The following is a 25769-nucleotide window of genomic DNA, read 5'->3' on the forward strand; positions in this document are numbered from 1 at the left end:
CGTAGCCATACTAGGATAGGTCTAGAGATTTGACATTGAGCTTAAAGTAAAATACTGTGAATAGCATATACTTCTAGTAAGTTTAAGGAATGAGACAACAAAATTGTCATTCATAGCTAGAACTGCTGCATGGAGAAAAACAAAAGTTTCCCAAAACACCAACGCAAAAATATAGCCCAAATTCAAAAACCAGAAATAACTCTAGATCAAAGTCGTATTTAAATCTTTTTTTTCTATTGTAATTTATTTGTTTTAATTAATTGAGTCTCCACTTTATGTTGAAAAATTCAGGTGTTGAAGAGTGAGATGACACCATGCACCTTGGGCTTCCAGTCACCCTTTGCTGTAAACAGCTTGGCTGCTACACCCATGTAAAACAACACGTACAACGATAAAATAATTCAACTCCAAAAATTGATTGCTAACTCTGCACTAAATGTAAATATAATCAGATTCATGTAAGACCTTGGTGAATTCTAAACAGATTTTAATTCTGATTGTTTCAGCAAGAACAGCCTAAGGAAGCCCATGGAAAATGATTGTAGTGAAGTTTGTTCGGACTGATTTGTTCTTTCAGTTGGATTGTAGCAGCCTTATATTATAGGGTTTTCATTCTGTTTCCATCGAACAGACTTCCAAACTCTCAATTTAATTAAATGAATTAATTAAACCAATGTTAATATTAATCTAAATGAATGTATGTTTTCTTTTTGTTGAAGTTTCAAGTTTATTTTCTTTTCAATGTATAAAATCCTTACCAAGTTCAGCCTTGTCTCTGTTTGCTGTAAAATTTCATGCCTTTTTTTCATGCTTTTACTTGTCTTTCTCTACAAAGAGGCTAGCTTTTAATTTATATGATTTTTATGTTTGAACAAGTTAAGTAAGTTTAGTTTAAGATAAAGAGAGAACAACAATTATGTTCACAGATCATAGCAACATGCAAGCTATTAAACTGCTACGGAAGGCAGGTTTCTGTTATCCTGCTCCAGGCATTAATTAGTTCAATTATCACTAGCTAGTTTTCCATTTAAGTGGTGAATAATTTTTAAAGCAAACAATTCCATGTCCTGTAAAGGTGCAATAAACCGCTGTCATCAAAAGTGTGTCTCTGTGAAGTCCTATTCAGGTTCATACAAATTCTTTGATGTTCCTTCCTTCAGAATTGATTTTGTTAAATGCGTGTCAGTCTTATTTCCATCATTCAATAAGTGAATTTTGTGTATTAGCATCAAATTAGAATTAAAGGGATGCCCATCATACAATACCTTCAGGAATCTCACCCATCCAGACATCATATGTGCTTGCAATATTTTGGAATAAATATTCATATTGGCCAAACTATGATGTTGATCTACTTTTTGCAGCATTATTGCCTGTCAGAATAGGAAAAGAAGGAGCAGTTTTATTTATTTTTTAATACACGTTTTTTAAGCCTTATGCTTGTATATGGTACAGTTAGTGCACATATTTTACAGATATGAGGAATTTGCTATGAGATATAAATGATCTTTTTTTTTTTTTTTTTAACAGTAACTGTTTTTAAAGAAGATCCAGTTGTTTTATAATTACTAGGAGGTAATGCTTATTTAAGTAAAAATTTTCTGTGTTTGTCTTCTTTACCTGCAGGTTGACAACCAAACTGAAAAAACTCCTATCGGTTACCGCTGTAACTTTTGCATTGAGGTGCACCCCACCCTGAGAGCTATATGCAACCATCTTCGAAAGCATGTTCAGTATGGCGAGGTCAAAGCCGGCCATGTCAAAGTAAGCTGATCCTTTTCTCTAAAGGAACATTAGAGAAACTGTAAGGAGAACAGGCCATTCAGCCCAATAAGCTCATCCATCCTGTTCACCTAGTTTGTCCAAAATAACATCATGTCGAGATTTGAAGGCCCCTAAAGCCCTTCATTCCACCACATTACTTGGTCATTTATTCTAACATTTGCACAAAATCTTCTCATAACACCTTTCCAACCACGTTCCTATGTTCTTGATGAAGAATGTGTTTTAAAGTAACATCTGGGATCCACTATACTAATTCCTTTCATAATTTTAAAAACTTCAGTCATGTCACCTCTTAATCTTCATTTGCTCCAACTGAAAAAGTTCAACTACTTCAATCTCTCCTTATAGCTCATAACCCTCATACCAGAAATTAACTAACTACTTCATTTAGTTGTTTGTCCTGTGAATTGTCAGTTTCCCTAAATGCCATCCTAGATATCAAATCTCTAATCCCATGAAGCTACTTCATATTTCAGCTTGGTTTAATCCCTTCACTACCTGGATTGTGGGCATTTGGCAAGTATCATTAAAAATGATTTTAGAAAATGACTAGTTAAAACTGTTCCAGCAACTTCAGAAACTATGTATCTGAGACCCCATTGTACCAATTTAAACACTCCTGATAAAATTGTAAACTGCATCATGATATCTAAAAACTGCATAGCGTTGTAAGTATTGAATAAGAATATCCCCAATGTCCTTATGGAATAGACTATTGTTCTCTTTGCAGTGGACGACAGAGTAAATCAATCTATCTATCTATCTATCTATCTATCTATCTATCTATCTATCTATCTATCTATCTATCTATTTTTTAATACAGTATTTATCCACTTAGCTTTCGAACAACCTTGTGGCTTACAACCACCCAACCTGTTTTGTAAGACCCTCTTTCTAATATGTCGGTCACTTATCCTCAATATGTGTCTCTTTTGTCATGTCAATGTCTGTCAGTGTTGTCTTCACTCCCAGGCACTCTCTGATCTCTATATTGCGCATTTTCTCTATACATCATAGTGCAGTCATTTTACATGCAATTAGCTTGTCATTTACCTTTTCTGTGAGTGTCTCAACAGCCATACAAGGCAATCGGTACATGTAAAACGTAGTGCATATAGAATTTAGTATTCACATTATTTCTTTTACTGTGCTCTATCTTGTCAGTTCATCGCTTGTAAAGTGTGCTCCTAAGTACATGAACCAGTCCACTCTTTTCAGTGGCTTGCCTGTTAGCTGAATTTCTTAATTGCTGAGATTATTGTTGCTGCTTTTGCATGTTTTTAAATGTTCTGTTTTAGTATTACTTATCTCAAGACTGTATCTCTATTATCAGCTTAGTCAAGCAGGCCTTGTGCATTCTGTGTGTGCTTAGCCTGAAGACCTGTGTCATTATTTGAATTGTAGGTTGCTCTTTCTTGGGGCTACTATGTTTGCCCCAACATTGTGGATTATAATTGTTTTTGGATCATCTTTTCTTGTAGAGTAGTACAATCAGGGATTAAGTCTACAATTCTGTCCAAATGTCTGTTTTCCAGATATTGTTGCATGTCTCATATATTTCATGTAGTGATGATAGATGAACTATGGAGTTCACTTCATGGAAATTAGAACATAAGAACACTCTATACGAGAACAGGCCATTCAGCCCAACAAAGCTCACCAGTCCTATCCACTTATTTCTTCCAAAAAAACATGAAATGTTGGCAAACTTCACCAAAATCTGCAAAATGCATTGAAGTCAATGGGAAAGGAGGAATTGAACTAGTCTGGAGTAATTTGCAATGGTGTTTTCAGTGTCTCTGAGGGCTAGGAAAGCATCTGTCAATTATGTTGGCCTCATTATTGTGGCCAAAAATGTGGTAATAGGTATGAGGCAGCGGTGCTAGCCACTGTGCCCCAAATGAAAAAGGATGCAAGTGGAATGATAACCACAAACACAATACAGCAAATGGCCACAAACTAAAAATAAGGAAAAACAATCGTGGGGCAAACATTAGCCATGCAACAAAGCAACTGTATGAGTCTGGCTCATTCCAGATGCAACTATACATCTTTTTTTGTTTCCCATCTCTTGTGCAGATAATTTGTACTTTTTTCTTCTGTGAAAAAGACAGAAATGCCTTGTAAACAGTAATAAATCTTTGGTTATTATTATTTCACTGGGTCGCATATGTGTTCTTTCTCAGAGAAGGGGAAGGCAAGAGCTCCTTTAAAGCTTGTGTTGAGACTGACACATGGCTAATTATGCATGCCTACAGGGATCAGTATTGTATGTCCAGTGGCAGTACACATAATATTCTCATTATAGTGAAAAGTCAAGCAAAATGACATCTTTTATTGGCTGAAGAAGGGGCCTGTGTTGCCTTGAAAGCTTGCATATTGTAATCTTTTTAGTTAGCCAATAAAAGGTGTCATTTTGCTTGACTTTTCACTACATTCATAATGGCTAACATGGTACAACACCCTAGTACTACATTATGGTGAGAAATACTGCAAGTTGTTGGTGACTTCACTTATGCCCGAAGTAGCTCCACAACATTCCTACAGTACACTTGCATGAAAGTTCTGCACGTCTTGCCATCACACTGGGCTCGCAATGTATCATGTTCGGGAATGTCTATGAAAATATTCAGCAAACAAGATCACCAGCGAACCCAGCATATTCGCTGGGAAAATAATTTAGCAAATTTCACCGAACAACACCAATCATATATATGTAATATCATACATATCATCTAGATCGCTTATATTTATATATTTATACACATTACATACACATACACAGAGGGTGGATTCAGAAAATATTCTGACGCCTTCACTTTTTACACATTTTGTTATATTTTAGCCTTATGCTAAAATCATTTAAATTCATGTTTCCTCCACAATACCCCAAATTGACAAAGTGAAAACAAGAATTTCAAAATTTTTGTAAAGGTATTAAAAATAAAAAATACTGAAATATGACATTGGCATAAGTATTCAGAAGCTTTACTCAGTACTCCGTTGAAACACCTTTGGCAATCATTAGAGTACTGAGTTCTCAAGTCTGATCTGACATGCTTCACACACCTGGATTTGGCAATTTTCTGCCATTCTTCTCTGCAGACCCTCTCGAACTCTGTCAGGTTGGAAGGAGAACATCACTGGACAGCTATTTTCAGGTCTCTTTAGAGATGTTCAGTTTGGTTCAAGTCTGGGGCCTGGCAGGAACTTTCAAGAACATTCAGAGTTGTCTCTAAGCCACTCCTGTGTTGTCCTTGGTTTAGGAAAATGAACGATCGATCCAGTCTGAGGTCCAAATCACACGGTAGCAGGTTTTCATTGAGGATATCTCGGTACCTTGCTCCATTTACCTAGCTCTTTATCAACCCTGTCAAGTCCCCCAGTCTCTGCCACTGAAAAACAGTCTCACAGCATGGTGCTGCCACCAAAATCCTTCAACATTGAGATGAAATTGCACAGGTGTTGATTGGTGCCTGGTTTCCTTTTGACATAGTGCCAGTCTTTGTTTAATTAAAACAGAAAAACGTGTTTCTCATGGTATGAGAGTCCGTTAGGTGTCCTTTTTGAAAACTCCAACCAGTCTTCTGTGTGTTGTTTACTGAGGAGATGCTTCTGCTTGGCCACTCCGTCATAAAGTACAAATCTGAGGAGTGTTGCAGTGATGGTTGTCCTTCATGAAATTACTTACATCTCCACACAGGTTCTCTGGAGCTCATCCAGAGTGACCATCAGTTCTTGGTCACCTCTGTTACTGAGTCCCTTCTGCCATGGTTACTCAGTTTGGCTGGAATGCCATCTGTTGTATTCCAATCTTCTTCCGTTTAAGAAAGATGGAGGTTGCTGGGTTTTGAAAACCTTCAGTACTGCACAAATCCTGCCTTTGTAGCCTTACCCAGTTTTGTGCCTCAATACAATCCTTTCTCTAAGCTCTGCAGGCAACTCTTTTGACCTCCTGGCTTGGTCATTGTCACCTGCTGGACCCTCTATAGACAGGTGTGCACATTTCCTAATAGTCCAGTTAACCGAATTGACCTCGGGTGTAGAAACATCTCAGTGACGATTAATTAGGGTAAATTTCAATAATCAGCAAAAGGTGTGAGTATTTTCAATGAGATAAATCTTTTTTTTTTTTTTAAATAACTGCAAAAATTCTTAAAATTCTCTTTTTACTTTGACATTCCTAGAATATTGAGTGCTGCTTGATGAGAGAAAAAATTATTTAAATGATTTTAGCACAAGGCTGCAATATAGCTAAATGTGAAGAAAGTGAAGAGTTCTGAATTGTTTTTAAAGCAAATGTGTGTGTACGTATGTATGTGTCTGTGTGTATATATATATATATATATATATATATATATATATATATATATATATATATATATATATATATATATATATATATATATACACATACATACAGTACAGGCCAAAAGTTTGGACACACCTCCTCATTCAATGTGTTTTCTTTATTTTCATCACCATTTACATTGGTGGATTCTCACTGAAGGCATCAAAACTATGAATGAACACATGTGGAGTTATGTACTTAACAAAAAAAAGGTGAAATAACTGAAAACATGTTTTATATTCTAGTTTCTTCAAAACTCTGATTACTGCTTTGCACACTCTTGGCATTCTCTCGATGAGCTTCAACAGGCAGTCACCTGAAATGGTTTTCACTTCACAGGTGTGCCTTATCAGGGTTATTTAGTGGAATTTCTTGCTTTATCAATGGGGTTGGGACCAGCAGTTGTGTTGTGCAGAAGTCAGGTTAGTTGGATGATCATTTATTTTTCAACAGGACAATGACACCAAACACACCTCCAGGCTGTGTAAGGGCTATTTGACCAAGAAGGAGAGTGATGGAGTGCTGTAAACGGTCATGAAAATAAAGAAAACACATTGAATGAGGAGGTGTGTTTTGGCCTGTACTATATATATACATACACACACACACACGCCTCTTCATTAGGAAGACACACTACTTTTCCCTGAATGCAACACGAATTGGATGATCTACAAGTCTCCGACTTAAAGTTTAAATCCGAACAATATATTTGATCTCTTTTCGCTGTTCCGTTATTTCAGCAAGTAATAATTTCCATTCGTTTGCGCTAATGTGATCTTTACTATCAATTTTTTGAATTTTCCTACTTCCATTATCTCTAACCTGCTCTGCATGTGTATCGCGCCAACGTTTTCAAATTCTTCATGAAGTTCTACTTTGTCCTCTACTCTTTGTCTTTTATTTCTGACCCTGGCTGTGGTTAAATCTCTTGGCACAAAGTGTCGTCTTGCGGAACGTGAAAGTATCTTTCTGAAAAAGTCACGTCTCGCCCCAGGATTTTTTTATTATAATATATATATATATATTATACTTAATATATATATATATATACAGTATATATATATATATATATATATATATATATATATACAGTCATGTGAAAACATTAGGACACCCTTTGAAAGCATGTGGTTTTTGTAACATTTTTAATAAATGGTTATTTCATCTCCGTTTCAACAATACAGAGAGATTAAAGTAATCCAACTAAACAAAGAAAACTGAAGAAAAGTCTTTTCAAGATCTTCTGTAAATGTCATTCTACAAAAATGCCTATTCTAACTGAGGAAAAGATAGGACACCCTTGCCCCTAATAGCGAGTGTTACCTCCTTTGGCTGAAATAACTGCAGTGAGACGGTTCTTGTAGCCATCTACCAGTCTTCGACATCGGTCTGAGGAAATTTTACCCCACTCCTCAATGCAGAACTTTTTCAGCTGTGAGATGTTTGAGGGGTTTCTTGCACGCATACAGCCCTTTTCAAGTCACCCCACAGCATCTCAATGGGATTCAAATCTGGACTTTGACTTGGCCATTCCAGGACTCTCCATTTCTTCTTTTCAGCCAATCTTTGGTTGATTTACTAGTATGTTTTGGGTCATTGTCATGTTGCATGGTCCAGTTCCGCTTCAGCTTTAATTTTCTAACTGATGGTCTCACATGTTCTTCAAGCACCTTCTGATACACAGTAGAATTCATCGTGGATTCTATGATGGTGAGCTGACCAGGTCCTGCTGCAGCAAAGCAGCCCCAAACCATGACACTTCCACCTCCATGCTTCACAGTTGGTATGAGGTTCTTTTCTTGGAATGCTGTGTTTGGTTTACGCCAAACATGTCCTCTGCTGTTGTGTCCAAATAATTAAATTTTGGACTCATCTGTCCAAAGAACATTATTCCAGAAGTCCTGGTCTTTGTCAACTTTATCTCTGGCAAATGTCAGTCTGGCCTCGATGTTTCTCTTGGAAAGCAAAGGTTTCCTCCTTGCACACCTCCCATGCAAGTTAAACTTGTACAGTCTCTTTCTGATTGTAGAGGCATGTACTTCTACATCAACAGTAGCCAGAGCCTGCTGTAGTTCTCGAGATGACACTTTAGGGTTTTGGAGACCTCTTTTAGCATCTTGCGGTCTGCTCTTGGGGTGAACTTGCTGGGGCGACCAGTCCTGGGCATGTTGGCAGTTGTTTTGAAAGCCCTCCACTTGTAGACTATCTTCCGGACAGTGGAATGGCTGATTTCAAAATCTTTGAGATCTTTTAAATCCCTTCCCAGACTCATAGGCTGCTACAATCTTTTTTCTGAAGTCCTCTGACAGCTCTTTTGTTCTCACCATGGTGCTCACTCTCACTTCAACAGTCAGGAGCACACCAAACTAAATGTCTGAGGTTTAAATAGGGCAAGCCTCATTCAACATGCAGAGTAACGATCTACTAATTATGTGCACCTGGTGTGATATACCTGTGTGAGATCTGAGCCAATTTAAGAGGGAATACATGTGAGGGTGTCCTATCTTTTCCTCAGTTAGAATAGGCATTTTTGTAGAATGACATTTACAGAAGATCTTGAAAAGACTTTTCTTCAGTTTTCTTTGTTTAGTTGGATTACTTTAATCTCTGTATTGTTGAAACGGAGATGAAATAACCATTTATTAAAAATGTTACAAAAACCACATGCTTTCAAAGGGTGTCCTAATGTTTTCACATGACTATATATATATATATATATATATATATATATATATATATATATATATATATATATATACATATAATATGTGTGTGTGTATATATAAATATATATATATATATGTCTGTATAATATGTGTATATATAAATATATATATAAATATATATATATGTGTGTGTGTATATATATATAGATAGATAAAAAAAAAACATAAATAATACATAATGTATAAAGTGGGAGACTATAACCATGTAAATCATTTTTTTATTATATTGCCCCCAACAGTGTTATTTATTTTGCATACATGGAGGTACAGGGGCAGTTAAAGGTGATCTCATTTTTAAATGATGTAAAATTTTCCTTGTCTTTATTGTTGGAAAAAGTGAAATTGTACTGAATCGAAATTTGTTTCTTTTAAATAGCATGAAGTGAGTGATACACCAGTTTCTTCATCAGAGCATGGGGTAGTTCATGTTGAACACTCAGAAGATGCAACAGATAGGCAAAGCGCTGTGGGACTGGAATCCACAGGGACCAGCAATGGTGCAGTTACAGTGACAGCAACAGGGGAGATGGATGAAGCAGAAGGAGAAATGGAAGACTGTGGGGAGCTGAAGGACAGTTCCTTCGGTGGACACGCCTGCCCACAGTGTGACCGTGTCTTCATGTCCATGCAGGGCCTGCGGTCCCATGAGAGGAGTCATTCTGCACTTGCCATGTTCACCAGAGAAGACAAGTACAGCTGCCAGTACTGCCAGTTTGTGTCAGCATTCAGGCACAAGTAAGCATGGCCAGTAGTTGCGCTCTTGTTACTTTTAGTATATTAACCACAGTGGTCTTAAGGGTGTTTTTTTTTTTTTTTAATTAATCCAGCTCTCTCAAATTCAGCTCTGTGCCCTATTATGGATCTTAGGGGTCTGTCAAGTCTTTAATAATACTCCTTAGGTTTTATAATCAGCTATACTGGTTATTAAATAGAATGTTTTATTTATGCATCTGTTTTTACCTTATATCCTATTTAGAATTGATGGGTGCTGTGTTTCTGTGGTTTCTCCAGTTCACCTGGTTGCTTTATAAAATCTGCCCACACGCTGTCATTTGCTGGTGCTGTGCAGCCTGCTTCTTGCAGCAACCACTTCTTAGAGTTCCTGCCATGGGCTGCATGCATCTGACAACATTATATATATATATTTACTGTACTACCCACACATCAGGAAGTTGCCCCCGCGTTTGTGAAGCTATAATTAACAAGTTTGGCCTGCCTGCTACAAGCTTAGGGGGCTCCACAGTTCCTCTCTGATTGATGGTTGGGTTTTGTCATTCTGCTCCTTTAACATCTCGTTTTCTCCAATGTTGTGCTTTAGCTTGGACCGCCATATGCAGACTCACCATGGCCACCACAAGCCTTTCCGCTGCAAGCTTTGCCCCTTCAAGTCTGCCTACATGAGCCGACTCAAGAGCCACTTCCATAAAGCTCATGCAGGTAAGACTCTTGTCACGCAGAGAAATTAATCTTTTTTGACTTTTAAAGTGAAGTAGTTTGCATTTTATTTTCATATATCCCTCATCATTACTAGTAAATGTATTATTGTCTAACATCTAATGTGCTTTAGAGCTGGGTATTCAGTGTGTAAAGGTTTAAAAACCTAATTTACTGACATAAAGGCTGGGCATCTGGAGCTTAAAACACTCATTTGAAAGCTAGTGGGCAGAATTTCTGATATTGCATATCGTCAAAACTCTAGCTTGTTGCGTAATTTTTATCAAGCTGTCATGGGAGGCGAATGCCTTTGGGTGTGGAGGATTGATAGCTGCCATTCTTTGTGTCCCTGGAAAAATGTTTAACCATGCCTATTGCTATTGTAGCAGGTGAACACACTTACAAGTGCTCGTCCTGTTCCTTCTCCTCCATGACGATAAGCCAGCTGAAAGAACACTCCTTGAAGATCCATGGAGAGGCGCTGACCCTTTCCAAACTGCGTGCTGCTGCTCAGTCTGCCTTCAGACCCCAGAGGCTACAACAGTTAATCGGACAGTCGTTGGAAATCCAAGAATCAGATGGCAAGTATTTTCTGTCACCACCTTTGTACCTGTGCTCATCTTGCTCTGCTTAAATATCAGGATGGGTTATTTATTTATTTTTTAGTTTTGTTCCCACAATACCATTACTTTAGCATTAATGTTGCATTCATCAGCTGTTTTGAGTATTGGAGTGCCGAGTTGTGGTGTTTCACCTTTTACTTTGGTTAATTTATGGTCCAAGTAATCGGAGAGACTTGAGGTCAAAGATGATTTGTTAATTGGACTGAAAAAGCAATTCTTTTAAGGTAAACTGCATATTTCTATGAAAATACAGAGCAAATTAAATATGCTGAATGCGTATAACTTGCATTTCGACCACAAAAATTGCCTGATCAGGTTTTTTTTTCTTTTATACAATTGAATGAGATGAAAGTTCAGCGTTAACGTTACAAATCGGAGAATTCGGTAGCTTTGTCCTCTCCAAACTGTCCAACTCGTTATTCCGAGTTTGTAGGCCATTCATGTGAATCCCAACTGTCTGACAGCACATGAACACAGCATTGATGCTGAACCTCCATCACAGGGAATAGGAGCGCTGGTGAAATGGAGATGATGAGATGATGTCCGTGCAATAACATTAAGGAGAATCGGATTCTTCCAACAAATGCATCAAAAACCAAACATTTACCCCATTAAAAGCTCTGGGATTATCTTCACTCCCTTGTGCAATGATTACCAAGTTCACTCCCCAGACTCGTGTTCAATGGGCTGTTGTGCCTTTAATTGATCTTATGGTGATTTTTCTTCTTGTTCTGTTCAGAAATAATGCAGTAGTGTGAAATTTACATTTTTAATAAATTTAGAAACACTGGAATTATTCTCTTAGCTTGTTACCGTCTTTTGTTATTTTCCTTTGATTGCACTTTCCTGCTACCTTAGCTGTATCCTGATAGTTAACAATTAACAATATGAAGAGCAGATACAGGCGCAAACAACACTAAATGCAGAAAGGCCACATCCGTCAGAGTCTGATCCACTATCATGTTCATTAGTAAATAACAATTTGAATAACCAGAACGGCTGAACAAGTGTCATCAAAACAATGATGAATATCGTAACATGAAAAAGCATTCAATTACAGTTGTGCTTGAAAGTTTGTGAACCCTTCAGAATTTTCTATATTTCTGAAGAAATATGACCTAAAACATCATTAGATTTTCACTCAAGTACTAAAAGTAGATAAAGACGAACCAGTTAAACAAATGAGACAAAAATATTATACTTGGTCATTTATTTATTGAGGAAAATGATCGAATATTACATATTTGTGAGTGGCAAAAGTATGCGAGCCTCACAGATTAGCAGTTAGTTTGAAGGTGAAATTCGAGTCACTGGGATGCCAATCAGGTGTGAGTGGGCACCCTGTGTTATTTAAAGAACAGGATCTATCAAAGTCTGCTCTTCACAACACATGTTTGTGGAAGTGTATCATGGCACAAACAAAGGAGATTTCTGAGGACCTCACAAAAAGAGTTGTTGATGCTCATCAGGCTGAAAAAGGTTACAAAACCATCTCTGAAGAGTTTGGACTCCACCAACCCACAGTCAACAACAACAACATTTAATTATATAGCACATTTTCATACAAACAGTAGCTCAAAGTGCTTTACATAATAAAGAATAGAAAAAATACACAATAAGAAAACAAAATAAATCAACATTAATTAACATCGAATAAGAGTAAGGTTCAATGGCCGGGGACAGAAAAAACAAAAACTCCAGACGGCTGGAGAAAAAATAAAATCTGTAGGGATTCCAGACCATGAGACCGCCCAGTCTACCTAACATAAATGAAACAGTCCTCTTTGGATTTAGGGTTCTCACGGAAGGGCTTGATGATGATGATGATGATGGTCACGTAGACTTCTGCCTTTAAATCCATCCATCATTGTTGGAGCATCATGAAGCTTTGAGTAGGTGGAGGTGGCGCAGGCCACCACCACAAAAAAAAACGGAAAAAGAAACAGAAAAGAGAGTAGGGGTCAGTACAGATTTTAGAGCCACCATGAGTAGTTATTATAAGGAAATTGAACATACAGAGTATCAGGATTAAGTTAAATTAAATTAAATTGAAGTTATAGAAAGGCCATGTTAAAGTAATATGTTTTCAGCAGTGTTTTAAACTGCTCTACTGTATTTGTCTGGCGAATTCCTATTGGCAGGCTATTCCAGATTTTAGGTGCATAGCAGCAGAAGGCCGTCCGCGTCACCACTTCTTTTAAGTTTTGTTCTTGGAATTCTAAGGAGACACTCATTTGAGGATCTGAGGTTACGATTTGGAATATAAGGTGTCAGGCATTCCGATATATAAGATGGGGCAAGATTATTTAAGGCTTTATAAACCATAAGCAGAATTTTAAAGTCAATCCTGAATGACACAGGTAACCAGTGTAGTGACATCAAAACTGGAGTAATGTGTTCAGATTTTCTTTTCCTAGTTAGGATTCTAGCAGCTGCATTCTGCACTAGTTGCAAACGATTTATGTCTTTTTTGGGTAGTCCTGAGAAGAGTGCGTTACAGTAATCTTGTAACGGCCGACCCCTTATTCCCAGCCGGCAGCTACACCTCCAAGACCTGTGGCCTGGATAATTGACTGAGAAACCTTTTCCTGTCAAGCCGTACTCCTACACAGATTAACTTTCCCCACAATCGACGGTTTGAAAAGCAAAGACAATAAGCAGAATGTAAAAGGAAACAAGAATAAATGTATTAAATGGGACAAGACACGCCACAAGACAAATGTACACTCAAATATTCCTCCACCCCAACAATCCCACAGCAAACCCGACAATATATATATATATAAATCCCCTCCCTTGTCCACGCTACATATGACACACACCACACAAACGACAAATGGCTGGCAAACGGAATGATCATGAACTTGAGTCCGCACGTGAAATAAATGTCCTGAATACGGGTACTGATTAATGACGATAGTAATGTTCGTATTTCCCGGCGTTTGGAATAACCTCACCGTGATTCCTCGGCGGCGAATGATGATTCGACCCGGGGTCTTCAGCGGTAAGCAGGTTGAAAGGCAGTCCGGATGAATGAAATACAAACTGGATGATAGCGCAATGGAATGAAACGGCAGGCAGGTTGTAATCGTGAATGCGTTATTGGTTGTTCTCCTTCTCTCTCCTCGTGCTGGTCTCCTCTTTCGTCTCCTCCTCTTCTCCTTAAATAATCCGTGACGGCAGTAATTGATTAATTGATATACAGGTGTTTTCCAGGTAAGTGATTGTGAACTCCTCCCATCATCCGTCCTCCTTTACGGGGACAACATTAACTGATACACACAACGCAGTCAATGGGACAATGAAAACGAGACACACACAGCACTGACATTTAAACACTATGTGGCACCGCTACATTCCCCCAACCTTGGACAAGGGAGGGCCGGCACGGCTTGAGGTTGGCCACATGGATGGTGTCTAACTTGGAGGCAGCGCCGATACCCCTTTGGATCTGGAAATTGACTGGACCTGTTTGTTGAATGATTTTAGCTGGACCTAACCATTTAGGCGCTAGCTTGGCGGAGAATTTTCTGCTGGCATCTGAGAGATGGTGAGCTCTAATCCAGACCAAATCACCCGGCTGGAAGTGCGCTTCCCTCCGCGGGCATTATACAGTTTGGCGTGTCTGGATGTCGAACTCACCAACCTCCCTTGGATTCTCCGCCGTAAACCCTCTACCTTAACCAAATTATTGTAACTGGTGGATTCTGGACTAGGGGTGCTGGGAAGGAGTCGGTCGAGTGGGCCCTTAAGCTGTCTGCCCAGCGCAACCAAAGCAGGCGCCTCACCTGTGGCTTCATGCACCGCGGTGTTCAGGGCAAACCGGAGCTCGGGGAGCCATTTATCCCAGTCCTGATGGCGTTCACCCACATAGGAGGCGATCATGTTCTTCAGGGTCCGTTCACTCGCTCCGTCATGTTGGCCTGGGGATGGTAAGCGGTGGTGAGGTTTTTCTTCACTCCCCAGGCTGCATAAAGTTCATCCAATATGGAGCTTGTGAACTGCGGACCCGATCCGAGATGATGTTTCTTGGCACCCCCCAGCGGGTGAAGATTTCATTCTTCAGGATGGAGCATATTTTGTTAGCCCTTGCATCGGCTAACGCAAACAGCTCCACCCACTTGAAAAATAGTCTACTACTACCATCAGGACGGTCTTCCTCGAGCTGGTGATAGGAAATGGCCCCATTAGGTCGACTCCCAAAGTCTCTCCTGGTCCATCTGCGATCGTCGATTGAAGTAATCCCGCCGGTTTACCAGGTGGGTTTTTTAGTTGTTGGCAGGTGGCACACGTCTTCACGCGTGGTGGCACACGTCTTTCGGACAGACGGCCACCACGCAACCCCAGAATCTTTAATAAAGTTTTTGTCCTTCCAAGGTGACCACCTAAAGGACTGTCATGGTAGTGCTTCAGAAAGTCGGGGACGAGCTCTTCCGGGACCACCAGTTGATGTTGCAGACCCCCAAGGGTGGATGGAATAGTCCTGTACAAGACCCCTTGGAGGTCCACAAAGTGTACCCGGTCAGTTCGCTGTTGCTCCAGCCCTTCCCTGATGTTCTGGCAGAATGGACTGGTAGCTTGTGCTTGGGCTAGGTCTTCAAGGCTCCTTGGCAGAGGGAGGATCATCTTTTCGCCTCTGCCAAACACACCATCCCCGACGGCTCCGATACCCTAGATAGTGCATCCGCACGATGTTACCACAGCCCTTCCGTAAGTCACCCTGAACGTAAAATTCTGGAGGCGGAGGACCCACCTGGTCAGACGGGAGGAGGTCTTCGGGTGATTGAACACCCAGGTCAGAGCGTGATGGTCGGTGTACACTTCAATTCAACCCTCCAAATAATGTCTCCATTTCTCCACAGCCCACACGACAGCCAAACACTCCTTCTCAGCTGTCGAGTAGTTCAGCTCAGCGCCGCAAAACTCGTGAGGCGACGCGATGACATGTTCAGCCTGGTTAATTCTTTGAGTGAGCACGCGCCGAGCCCCAGGTTGCTGGCATCTGTCTGTACCTGGAAGGTGAGCTGTGGATCGGTTGGGCCAGAACGGGTGGCTCTTGTAGGTGGCTCTTTAGTCGCTCGACCGCGTCCTGGCATTCTGTCGTCCACTCCCACGGGACATCTTTTTTCCTAAGCTGGTTCAAGGGAGCCGCTATATCTGCCATCCGGGGAATAAACTTATGGTACCACCCCACTAACCCAAGAAAACGTTGCAACGACTTCAAATCTGTGGGCGGGGTACTCCCGGATGGCCAAGGTCTTCGGGTCTACAGCGACCCTCTCCGATGAAAGAATGTGCCCGAGGAAGCGTATGTGGGGTTGAATGAAGGTACACTTCTTCGTGTTCAGCGTAAGGTGCGCTTGATGAAATCGCTGGAAAATGATGTCTAAATCCGGAGATGTTGATTTATAGAAGGGGAGTAAACAATGACGTCATCGATGTACACGAAGCAGATCTTGCCTATCAACCCCCTCAGAACCTGCTCCATGAGCCGCTGGAAAGTGGCCCCAGCATTTTAAGCCCAAAAGGCATGACATTGAACTGGAACAGGCCTTCAGGGGTGATGACTGCCGTCTTCTTTTACTCCCTCGCCCATCGGCACCTGCCAATAGCCACTGCGGAGATCTAAGGTGCTAAATACTGCAGCTCCATGCAGTGACTCCAGGATTTCATGAACCAGGGGCATGGGATATGCGTCCAGGCTCGTCTTCTCGTTAACCCCTGTAGTCCACACAGAAACGATAGGAATTATCCGACTTCTTCACGAGGACCACAGGGGACGCAGGAGGAGGAAGATGGTTCTATTATTCCCTCGGCGAGCATCCGATCGAGGTGTTCTTTAATGACGCCTCTTCAGTGGAGAAACCCGTAAGCTCGGTGCCTTATAGGGACTTCGTCCAAGGTGTGGACCATGTGGGTCACCCCACGGGCAACTCCTAACTTCTCCGTCCACACCTCGCCCACTTCTTCAGCACCGGCCTCACCTCTTCAGGTTGTCCCTCCACTGGGGCTGCCGCCGAGGTGCTTGCGCCGCTCCTCTCTGCTGCGTAAAACCCGATAAATTCCGAGCCCAGATCTTCTTTGGATTTGTAAATGAATTCGCATATCCCTTCCCCCGGTACCGTATACCCCCTGGGACTGAGATGGATGGTCATCCTCATGGTGGCTAGAGAATCCAGCCCAAGGAGTAACGGAACTGACAGGTGCTGGTCCTCCAGGACATACGTATTCATATCCCAGGTGGTGGCGAGTACACTGTACCTCAAGGGGACTCTGCCCAGGGCCTTGTGTTCACTCCCATCCGCCAATACAAATCGGACGGACGGGCAGATGTTAATTGGTCTGTCGGTCGGCTAATCTTCTCCCACTGGCTTGAGCGGATTAAAGTATGGTGGCTCCCGGTATCCACCACCGCATCCATCTGCCACCCCGCAGCATCACTGGGACGATCAGAAGGGGCGTGCTCGCTTGCATAATGGCGAGATCGGCTTCCGACCGGCAAGGTTTGGCTCGTTGTGGTTTTAGGGGCTGGGTTTCTCGTGTACTGGCCTGAACTTTGTGCCAGTACGTCTTGAGTTTCCCCAGTCCCGTTCCACTTGGGAGCCTACCCTCACCAAGTCCTCCACCGATCCCACCACCCCCCTGAGACTCCCAGCTAACCGCGGGTTACAGGCATTAAGGACGCGCGGACCACCTCTTCTTCAGCCATAGCCGCCGCCACTTCAAACACAAAGCCCGGTATTCATAGGCTAAGTCCCGGATGGTTTGTGAAGGTAGTTGCACCATGGACCGCAGCTTGTCCTCCAGTTCGGTCTCGTAGTCTTCGGAAGAAAAGCGCGAGGAAAGATCGACGAAAGGATCCCCAGTCGAAAATGGTCTTCTTGGCCGTCAGCCACCAGCTCCGCACGGTCCCGAGAGGGATGTCCCTATCACCCCAATTAGCTCTTCCGGGGTTAGAGGGTTAACGGCCAGGTACGCCTCCCGTCCTCCACAAAGTTCAGGACATCATCGACATTATATGGAGCCCCTAACTTGGGAAAAGACAGGCGCACCCAGGAACAAATGGCCGATTGAGGCATGCGCCCTCCCGAGATACGCACGGCGTTGAATGACGGGGCGACGGTCTTATCTTCTGGAGACACCTTTGGACTTCCCCCTGAAGAGAATCTTGCCAGCGTCGATCCCGCCTCTGGAGGCACAACACATTTCCGCCCAGGAGTTGAACTTGCTCGTTGATGTATTCTTTCATTTCCTCCTGGGAGCTGCTGATGCGAGCCCGCAAGGCTGCTTCGCGCCCAGCGTACTTTCGGCAACCTCGCGGATCTTCTCCTCCAGCCGGGTTATTTGTTGCGCCAGATCCTCCCACAGAGGCGAGACGTCCTCCAGGCCTTCCTCTTCAGGTCCACGGTGATCTTCGAGGTACAGCGACTGCAAAGAATCCACCACCTCTCGCACCGCTGAACACGCTCTGACCGTGGCGTGCGCGCCCGCTACTCCATCATCACACCGAGGCGAAGCAATGGTGTCGCCCTGCTCGCACGCCCTAAAGACATGATATTTTTGGGGAAAATTTAAAGGCAGACAGTGATCGAATTAAATAAAGATTCCTCAGAGAGGGCACCACTTATGTAACGGCCGACCCCTTATTCCCAGCCGGCAGCTACACCTCCAAGACCTGTGGCCTGGATAATTGACTGAGAAACCTTTTCCTGTCAAGCCGTACTCCTACACAGATTAACTTTCCCCACAATCGACGGTTTGAAAAGCAAAGACAATAAGCAGAATGTAAAAGGAAACAAGAATAAATGTATTAAATGGGACAAGACACGCCACAAGACAAATGTACACTCAAATATTCCTCCACCCCAACAATCCCACAGCAAACCCGACAATATATATATATATAAATCCCCTCCCTTGTCCACGTTACATATGACACACACCACACAAACGACAAATGGCTGGCAAACGGAATGATCATGAACTTGAGTCCGCACGTGAAATAAATGTCCTGAATACGGTACTGATTAATGGCGATAGTAATGTTGTATTTCCGGCGTTTGGAATAACCTCACCGTGATTCCTCGGCGGCGGCGAATGATGATTCGACCCCGGGGTCTTCAGCGGTAAGCAGGTTGAAAGGCAGTCCGGATGAATGAAATACAAACTGGATGATAGCGCAATGGAATGAAACGGCAGGCAGGTTGTAATCGTGAATGCGTTATTGGTTGTTCTCCTTCTCTCTCCTCGTGCTGGTCTCCTCTTTCGTCTCCTCCTCTTCTCCTTAAATAATCCGTGACGGCAGTAATTGATTAATTGATATACAGGTGTTTTCCAGGTAAGTGATTGTGAACTCCTCCCATCATCCGTCCTCCTTTACGGGGACAACATTAACTGATACACACAACGCAGTCAATGGGACAATGAAAACGAGACACACACAGCACTGACATTTAAACACTATGTGGCACCGCTACAATCTAGTCGACTGAAAACAAACGCGTGAACTAATTTCTCCGCATCTTTCAATGATATATAAGAGGTCTAACTTTTGCTATGTTTCTTAAGTTAAAAAATGCTGTCCTAGTGGTCTGATGAATATGCGATTTAAAATTCAGGTTACAGTCAATAGTTACCCCTAGGTTTTTTTACTTCCATCTTGACTTTTAATCCTAATACATCATGTTTATTTCTAATAACCTCATTATATTCATTATTGCCAATTACTAAAATTTCAGTTTTCTCTTTATTTAGCTTGAGAAAATTACTATTTATCCATTCAGAAATACAAGTCAGACATTGTGTTAGTGAATCGAGAGAGTCGGTGTCATCAGGTGCTATTGATAAGTACAGTTGTGTGTCATCATCATAACTGTGGTAACTCGCGTCGTGCCTCGAGATAATCTGACCTAACGGAAGCATGTAGATTGAGAAGAGCAGCTGACCCAGGATAGAGCCTTGTGGACCACCATATAGAATATCATGTGTCTTTAAGTTGTAATTCCCACAACTAACAAAGAATTTTCTCCCTGCCAGGTAGGATTCAAACCAATTTAAGACACTGCAAGAGAGGCCCACCCACTGACTAAGGCGATTTCTAAGAATATTGTGATCAATGTTGTCAAATGCGACACTCCGATCGAGGAGGATGAGAACAGATAAATGGCCTCTGTCTGCATTTACCCGCAAGTCATTTACTACTTTAATGAGTGCAGTTTCTGTGCTGTGATTTGTTCTAAAACCCGACTGAAATTTATCAAGAATAGCAGGTTTTTTGAGGTGGTCATTTAACTGCATAATGACTGCCTTCTCTAGAATTTTACTTTAGAAGGGCAGGTTAGAGATGGGTCAAAAATTTTCAAAAGCAGAGGGGTCAAGATTATTTTTCTTGAGTAGGGGTTTAACTACAGCAGTCTTAAGACCGTCTGGGACGACCCCTGTATTTAATGACAAATTTACTATGTCTAGAATATTATCAATTAGCATGTCTGATACTTCTTTGAAAAAACTTGTTGATACTGGGTTAAGGACACAGATGGAGGGTTTCAGTTGAGAGATTATTCTATGTAAATCAGGTAAATCTATCCTGGTGAAAGAATTTCATTTGTTTATAACGGAGTACTGGGGCTTAGGAGGATCCGCAGTGTTGGGGAGATGTACTATGTTATTTCTAATATCATAAATTTTTTGATTGAAAAGTACAGTAATAGCCTCACAGGTTTCACTGGAAGTATTTTAGAGGCATTCCTTTGTGTTACCTGGGTTTAGCAGACGATCAATCATCGAGAATAAGACTCTGCGCCTCTCAAGATGGACAGTGTTATTGTATTCTGTTATTTTAACCTTCAATATCTCATAGTGGATAGTTAGCTTAGTTTTCCTCCATTTATGCTCAGCTCTACGGCATGTTCTCTTTAAATCAGACACTCTTTGGGTCTTCCATGGAATAACAATGCTAGAAGATTTAACTGTCTTTTCAGGTGCAACTATGTCAACAGCAGCTCTCACTTTAGAATTAAATTTTTCCACCTTACTATTTACATTATCCCTCACTATTATAGTTGGCACTATAAACGGACTGATTGCTTAGAATGTTTGTAAGTTTTAAAGCTGCTGATGAGTCAAAGAAGCATTTTTTAACAATATCCTTCTCATGAATGTTTTCTATCATTATTTCTATATTAAATAGTAGAAGAAAATGTCTGATAGACCAATATCAATGATCTGCTTTACATCAACTTGTAGTCCTTTGGTAATTACTAAGTCTAACGTATGACCTGCTTTATGTGTAGGTTGATTAACGAGCTGTCTCAAATTAAAAGAGTCCAGAAGGTTCATGAATTCCTTTACTTTTAGGTCACACTGATTATCGATATGAAAGTTAAAGTCGCTGACTATTAAGAGTGTGTTATAGTTCGTAATTAAAATTGACATTAAGTCTGAAAATTCCTCAAAGAAGACGCGTTAAATTTAGGAGTTATATACACGGATAAAACTAGAAAGTGAGAATCTCCATGAATAACAACGGCGAGATACTCAAAGGATTTGAATTTACCAAAACTGACATCTTTACACTTTAACCGGCAGAAATAGATGTTTGCCAAGCCGCCCCCCTTTTTTCCCCTGGTGATCTGCATGAGTAAAACTGTAATCCGGAGGCGCATTCGATTAAAACAGCCGCGCCATCTGAGCTAAGCCACGTTTCATTTAGTGCAATAAATCAATTTTTCTATCACTAATAAGATCGTTGATAAAAACGTCTTGTTAGTTAAAGCTCTAACATTTAATAGAGCCATATTTAATGTTTCGGAGGGGCAGGGCTGAATTCTGTGCGCGTTATTGATATTTGAGACAGAAACTAGGTTATTTTTGTTATTGCCGCTCTGTGTGTATTTTTTATGTAATCTATAATCTGTTTTTATAGCTTTAATGCATTGTTCATCTAAAGTAGTAATTGCAATTAAATTATTGGTGTTTATACCACACTGCCTAGATTTTTTACTTGTATTAAGATTGGTAATTAGAGTATTAATGTTGTGCACTTTTACGGAAGACTTATTTAAGCCATTTTCATGTCCTAGTAAGGCAGTAGCATTACAGAAGGGGTTTAAAGTAGAAATGGACAGTCAAGATAGACGAATTACCTTAGCGATGTTTTCAGAGAGGACCCGGGCGCCGAATCTATTCGGATGCAGGTCATCTCGCTTGAAGAAACGCGGCCTTTCCCAAAAGAGGTCCCAGTTGTCGATGAACCCATTCTACCAAAGAATGGTTAAAGAAGAATAAAGTTCATGTTTTAGAATGGCCAAGTCAAAGTCCTGACCTTAATCAAATCGAAATGTTGTGGAAGGACCTGAAGCGAGCAGTTCATGTGACGAAACCCACCAACATCCCAGAGTTGAAGCTGTTCTGTACGGAGGAATGGGCTCAAATTCTTCCAAGCTGGTGTGCAGTAATGATCAAAAGTTACCAGAAACGTTTAGTTGTAGTTATTTGGGGGTCACACCAGATACTGAAAGCAAAGGTTCACATACTTTTGCCACTCACAAATATGTAATATTCAATCATTTTCCTTAATAAATAAATGACCAAGTATAATATTTTTGTCTCATTTGTTTAACTGGTTTCTCTTTATCTAATTTTAGGACTTGGGTGAAAATGTGATGATGTTTTAGGTCATATTTATGGAGAAATATAGAAAATTCTAAAGGGTTCACAAACTTTCAAGCACAACTGTATCTCCACGTATCAGACAGAAATGCTTCCTACATTCCAGTTAAATTTTGGGAAACCCAGATTTACAATCATTATTTTCTTTTGTATAGTGAAAATATTATACCCTTCATCATGTTAACAATCTTAAAAGCAGATAAATATCTAGTAGAAGAGTAACATGCTTATATACTCCTATATACAAGTCCAGTGATATGGTCAGATGGCCGAGAGGACATAAAAAACAAAAATTAATCTATTAAAGATGGAGGAAAAAAAACAAAATCTGCAGGGGTTCCAAGGCCGAAAGACCACCCAGCCCCCAGTGGGCATTCTACCTAACATAAATATTCTTAATTCATTCCTCTTTGTTTCAGGCTTCATGAGACAGGACATAAAATGAAGTCAGTCTCATGGACAACTGGGGTTGCTCGCCTTTGTTCTACCATCCCAGCTGGTTGCATGGTGCCTTGATCAGGTGGTGGAGACGTTGACAAATGCCACCACAGAGGAACTGGAAAAGACAGCAGAGAAAAGTTTAGAGTAGTAAAGATTGAAGATCCCTGAAGAATATAATCATTCTATGCCCATGTAGTCCATTATAATTGTGAATTTGCTCAATTATTTTGCTGTTACTTAGTGAACAGATCCTAGGTAATGTATTTCTTTTGCTGAAAACACCCAGAAATTCACTTAAATTAATTCTTGTTTCACACACATCCATTTACAATTCCGCATAAGTAGATATTTATACAGATTTGTTAAAATGCATTCGAGTTTGAGTCAAGCAATTAAAGCATTAAACATTTGATTTATTTTTATACATCATACATCCATTTACTTGATGTACGTACGGTAAGCATTGGCATGAATAATGTAAAATACAAAATAGGAGCTAATAAATAAGAAAACAAAATATACAACAATATATGACATTTATTGTTCAGATAGCACACCTCTATAAGAAAAACACAATTTTGAGAAATTTTCATTGGTTATTTCAGATGAATGTGATTGGGTGCCTAGCAAAAGGCTTTGATCCTTTCTAATGGGTTGTTCCTCTTTGTCTGTCTTTAGATTCCTCCTATTCTGAGCCCGTAGACGTACAACAGCAGCTCAATCACTACCAGTTGGCAGCGCGCAACAATGCAAGTGCCAGCCCCACTCCTCTGACCAGCACTATCCCGGAAGGCAAGCCAGAGAGCCTCTTGACCTGCGAGTTTTGTGAGTTCAGTTCTGGCTACATACAAAGTCTCCCGCCACTACCGGGACAGACATGGAGGAAAGAAGTTATTTAAGTGCAAAGACTGCTCCTTCTTCACTTGCTACAAGTAAGACAGACGGTCATTATTTCCAACTGTGATTACCAATATTTGCTAAATTGGTTTTGAACCCTTGATGATTAATAAAGTATCTGTCTATCTATCAATCTATCTATGTTCTTTACTTGAAGATTCTTCTGTTTAATAATGAGTAGGCTAAACTTTTTTTTTTTATTTTAAAAAAGAGGAAAACAAGGGGGGCCCAAGCAAATTAGGAAATTCTCGTACATGAAAAGGCAGAAAAAGAAAAGTCCTTCAACTGCCGACACCCCACCTGACAATGTACATCGATAACTGAGAGGAGAAGTAAGCATAGAGAGAAAAAGAAGCACTGTGCTGATGTCACATTGCCCTACACATCCCAATTCCAACTAAATAAACCTTTTAAAGAGATGATAAAGAGGAGAAATTGATGCAAGAAGCTAAAAATGATTTTTGAATTGAAGATAAGACTCCAATGAATGAGAAGGAGAAGTTGATCTTCAATTCAAAAAGACAATCCCACATGACTTTGGTTTACTGTTTCCTGTTGTGCATTGATTTTTTAGAAAGAATCAGTTTAACAATATTTTAGCAAAAATTGCATGTGTTTTACACATTCTCGGCATACGACTGGATAACTGACATGTAAACTATGTGATTTTTTTTTTCCCTCTTTCCATGGACATTTTTCACATCGTTTGCCACTGTATAGCATTGGCCACCATTGGCTTGTATCATATGAGACTTTTTTTACAGCCCCTAATTTAAAATGTCAAAAGTTAACCTTAGATCTGGTTGGCTGAAGACGAATGACTGTCTTTTTTGTTCCTGATTCAAATGAAACTTGATGATTTCAGAATACCTGAGGTGGACTTCATGAGAGGAACGTCTCCATAGGCTGTCAGGGCAAAGAATAAATAGAGTGGTACTCTAGATCAGGGGTCCCCAACTCCGGTCCTGCAGGACCACAGTGGCTGCAGGTGTTCATTCTCACCCTTTTCTTAATTAGTGACCTGTTTTTGCTGCTAATGAACTTCTTTTGAAATAATTTTAAATGACTTGTTTTCTTACGATTTTTTCCCCTGAATTTCTACATTGTTCCTCTCAATTGCTTCATTTAATTCCTTAAATGGCACCCAAACAGAAATGAAATTTGAAGTGAGTGAGCCAACAGATGACCAAGTTAAGCTAGGGCCTCAAACTCCAACCAATTTCACCTCAACCAGTTGCTTAATGAGGCAGCGAGTCTTGTCGTTAATTAAACCCATTCTTTAATTCCATGGCTTGTTGCTGCTGTCATTGTGCAATGGGAGACATTTCCGAAATTGTTGATTTTCTTTTTCATTTGAGCACTGGTAAAATGTTTTGGGGACCTGACCAGATCAGCACTCCTGAGACATTCATCTTTGTTTATTTTCAGATATGTTATGATGGGGACACAGTTTGCAGGTCATGTTTTGGCTCAATTTGTATCTCATTATTTTTTGGTGCTAATTAAGGAAAAAGAAACAAGGGGTCTGAGTCTTGAAGAGAAAGTCAATTAAAGTTAATTTAAAAAAAGGTGTTAATTGCTAGCAAAAACAGGTCACTTATTAAGAAAAGAGTTAGAATAAAAACCTGTCGCCCTCCAGAACCGGAGTTGGGGACCCCTGCTCTAGGGAAGAAATAGAATTTCATGGTGAAGAGATCAGACAGAGCAGAGCCTCTTTGTTATCATGGCATCTAAGACACTACCTTGCCCCGACTCATTTGCTACTTCTCCCACATTTGGTACTCCTCTCCTAATGTGTCCACATCCCTAGAATCGTCTTTATTAATTTTAATACCATAGCAG

At 40.6% G+C, this 25769-nt stretch overlaps 1 protein-coding gene across 1 annotated transcript in view; it reads left to right on the forward strand.

The window, feature by feature from the left end:
• The window catches only part of znf462 (zinc finger protein 462), a 146881-nt gene that overhangs the window by 103092 nt on the left and 18020 nt on the right, over positions 1-25769 (forward strand). Inside the window, 6 exon segments of the mRNA XM_039759718.1 lie at positions 1627-1764; positions 9239-9597; positions 10181-10299; positions 10683-10877; positions 23709-23886; positions 23888-23962. Of these exon segments, the coding sequence (XP_039615652.1) occupies positions 1627-1764; positions 9239-9597; positions 10181-10299; positions 10683-10877; positions 23709-23886; positions 23888-23962 (1064 nt within the window).

Source organism: Polypterus senegalus, chromosome 7, assembly GCF_016835505.1.
Source record: "Polypterus senegalus isolate Bchr_013 chromosome 7, ASM1683550v1, whole genome shotgun sequence".
In the NCBI taxonomy this organism is placed as follows: Eukaryota; Metazoa; Chordata; class Cladistia; order Polypteriformes; family Polypteridae; genus Polypterus; species Polypterus senegalus.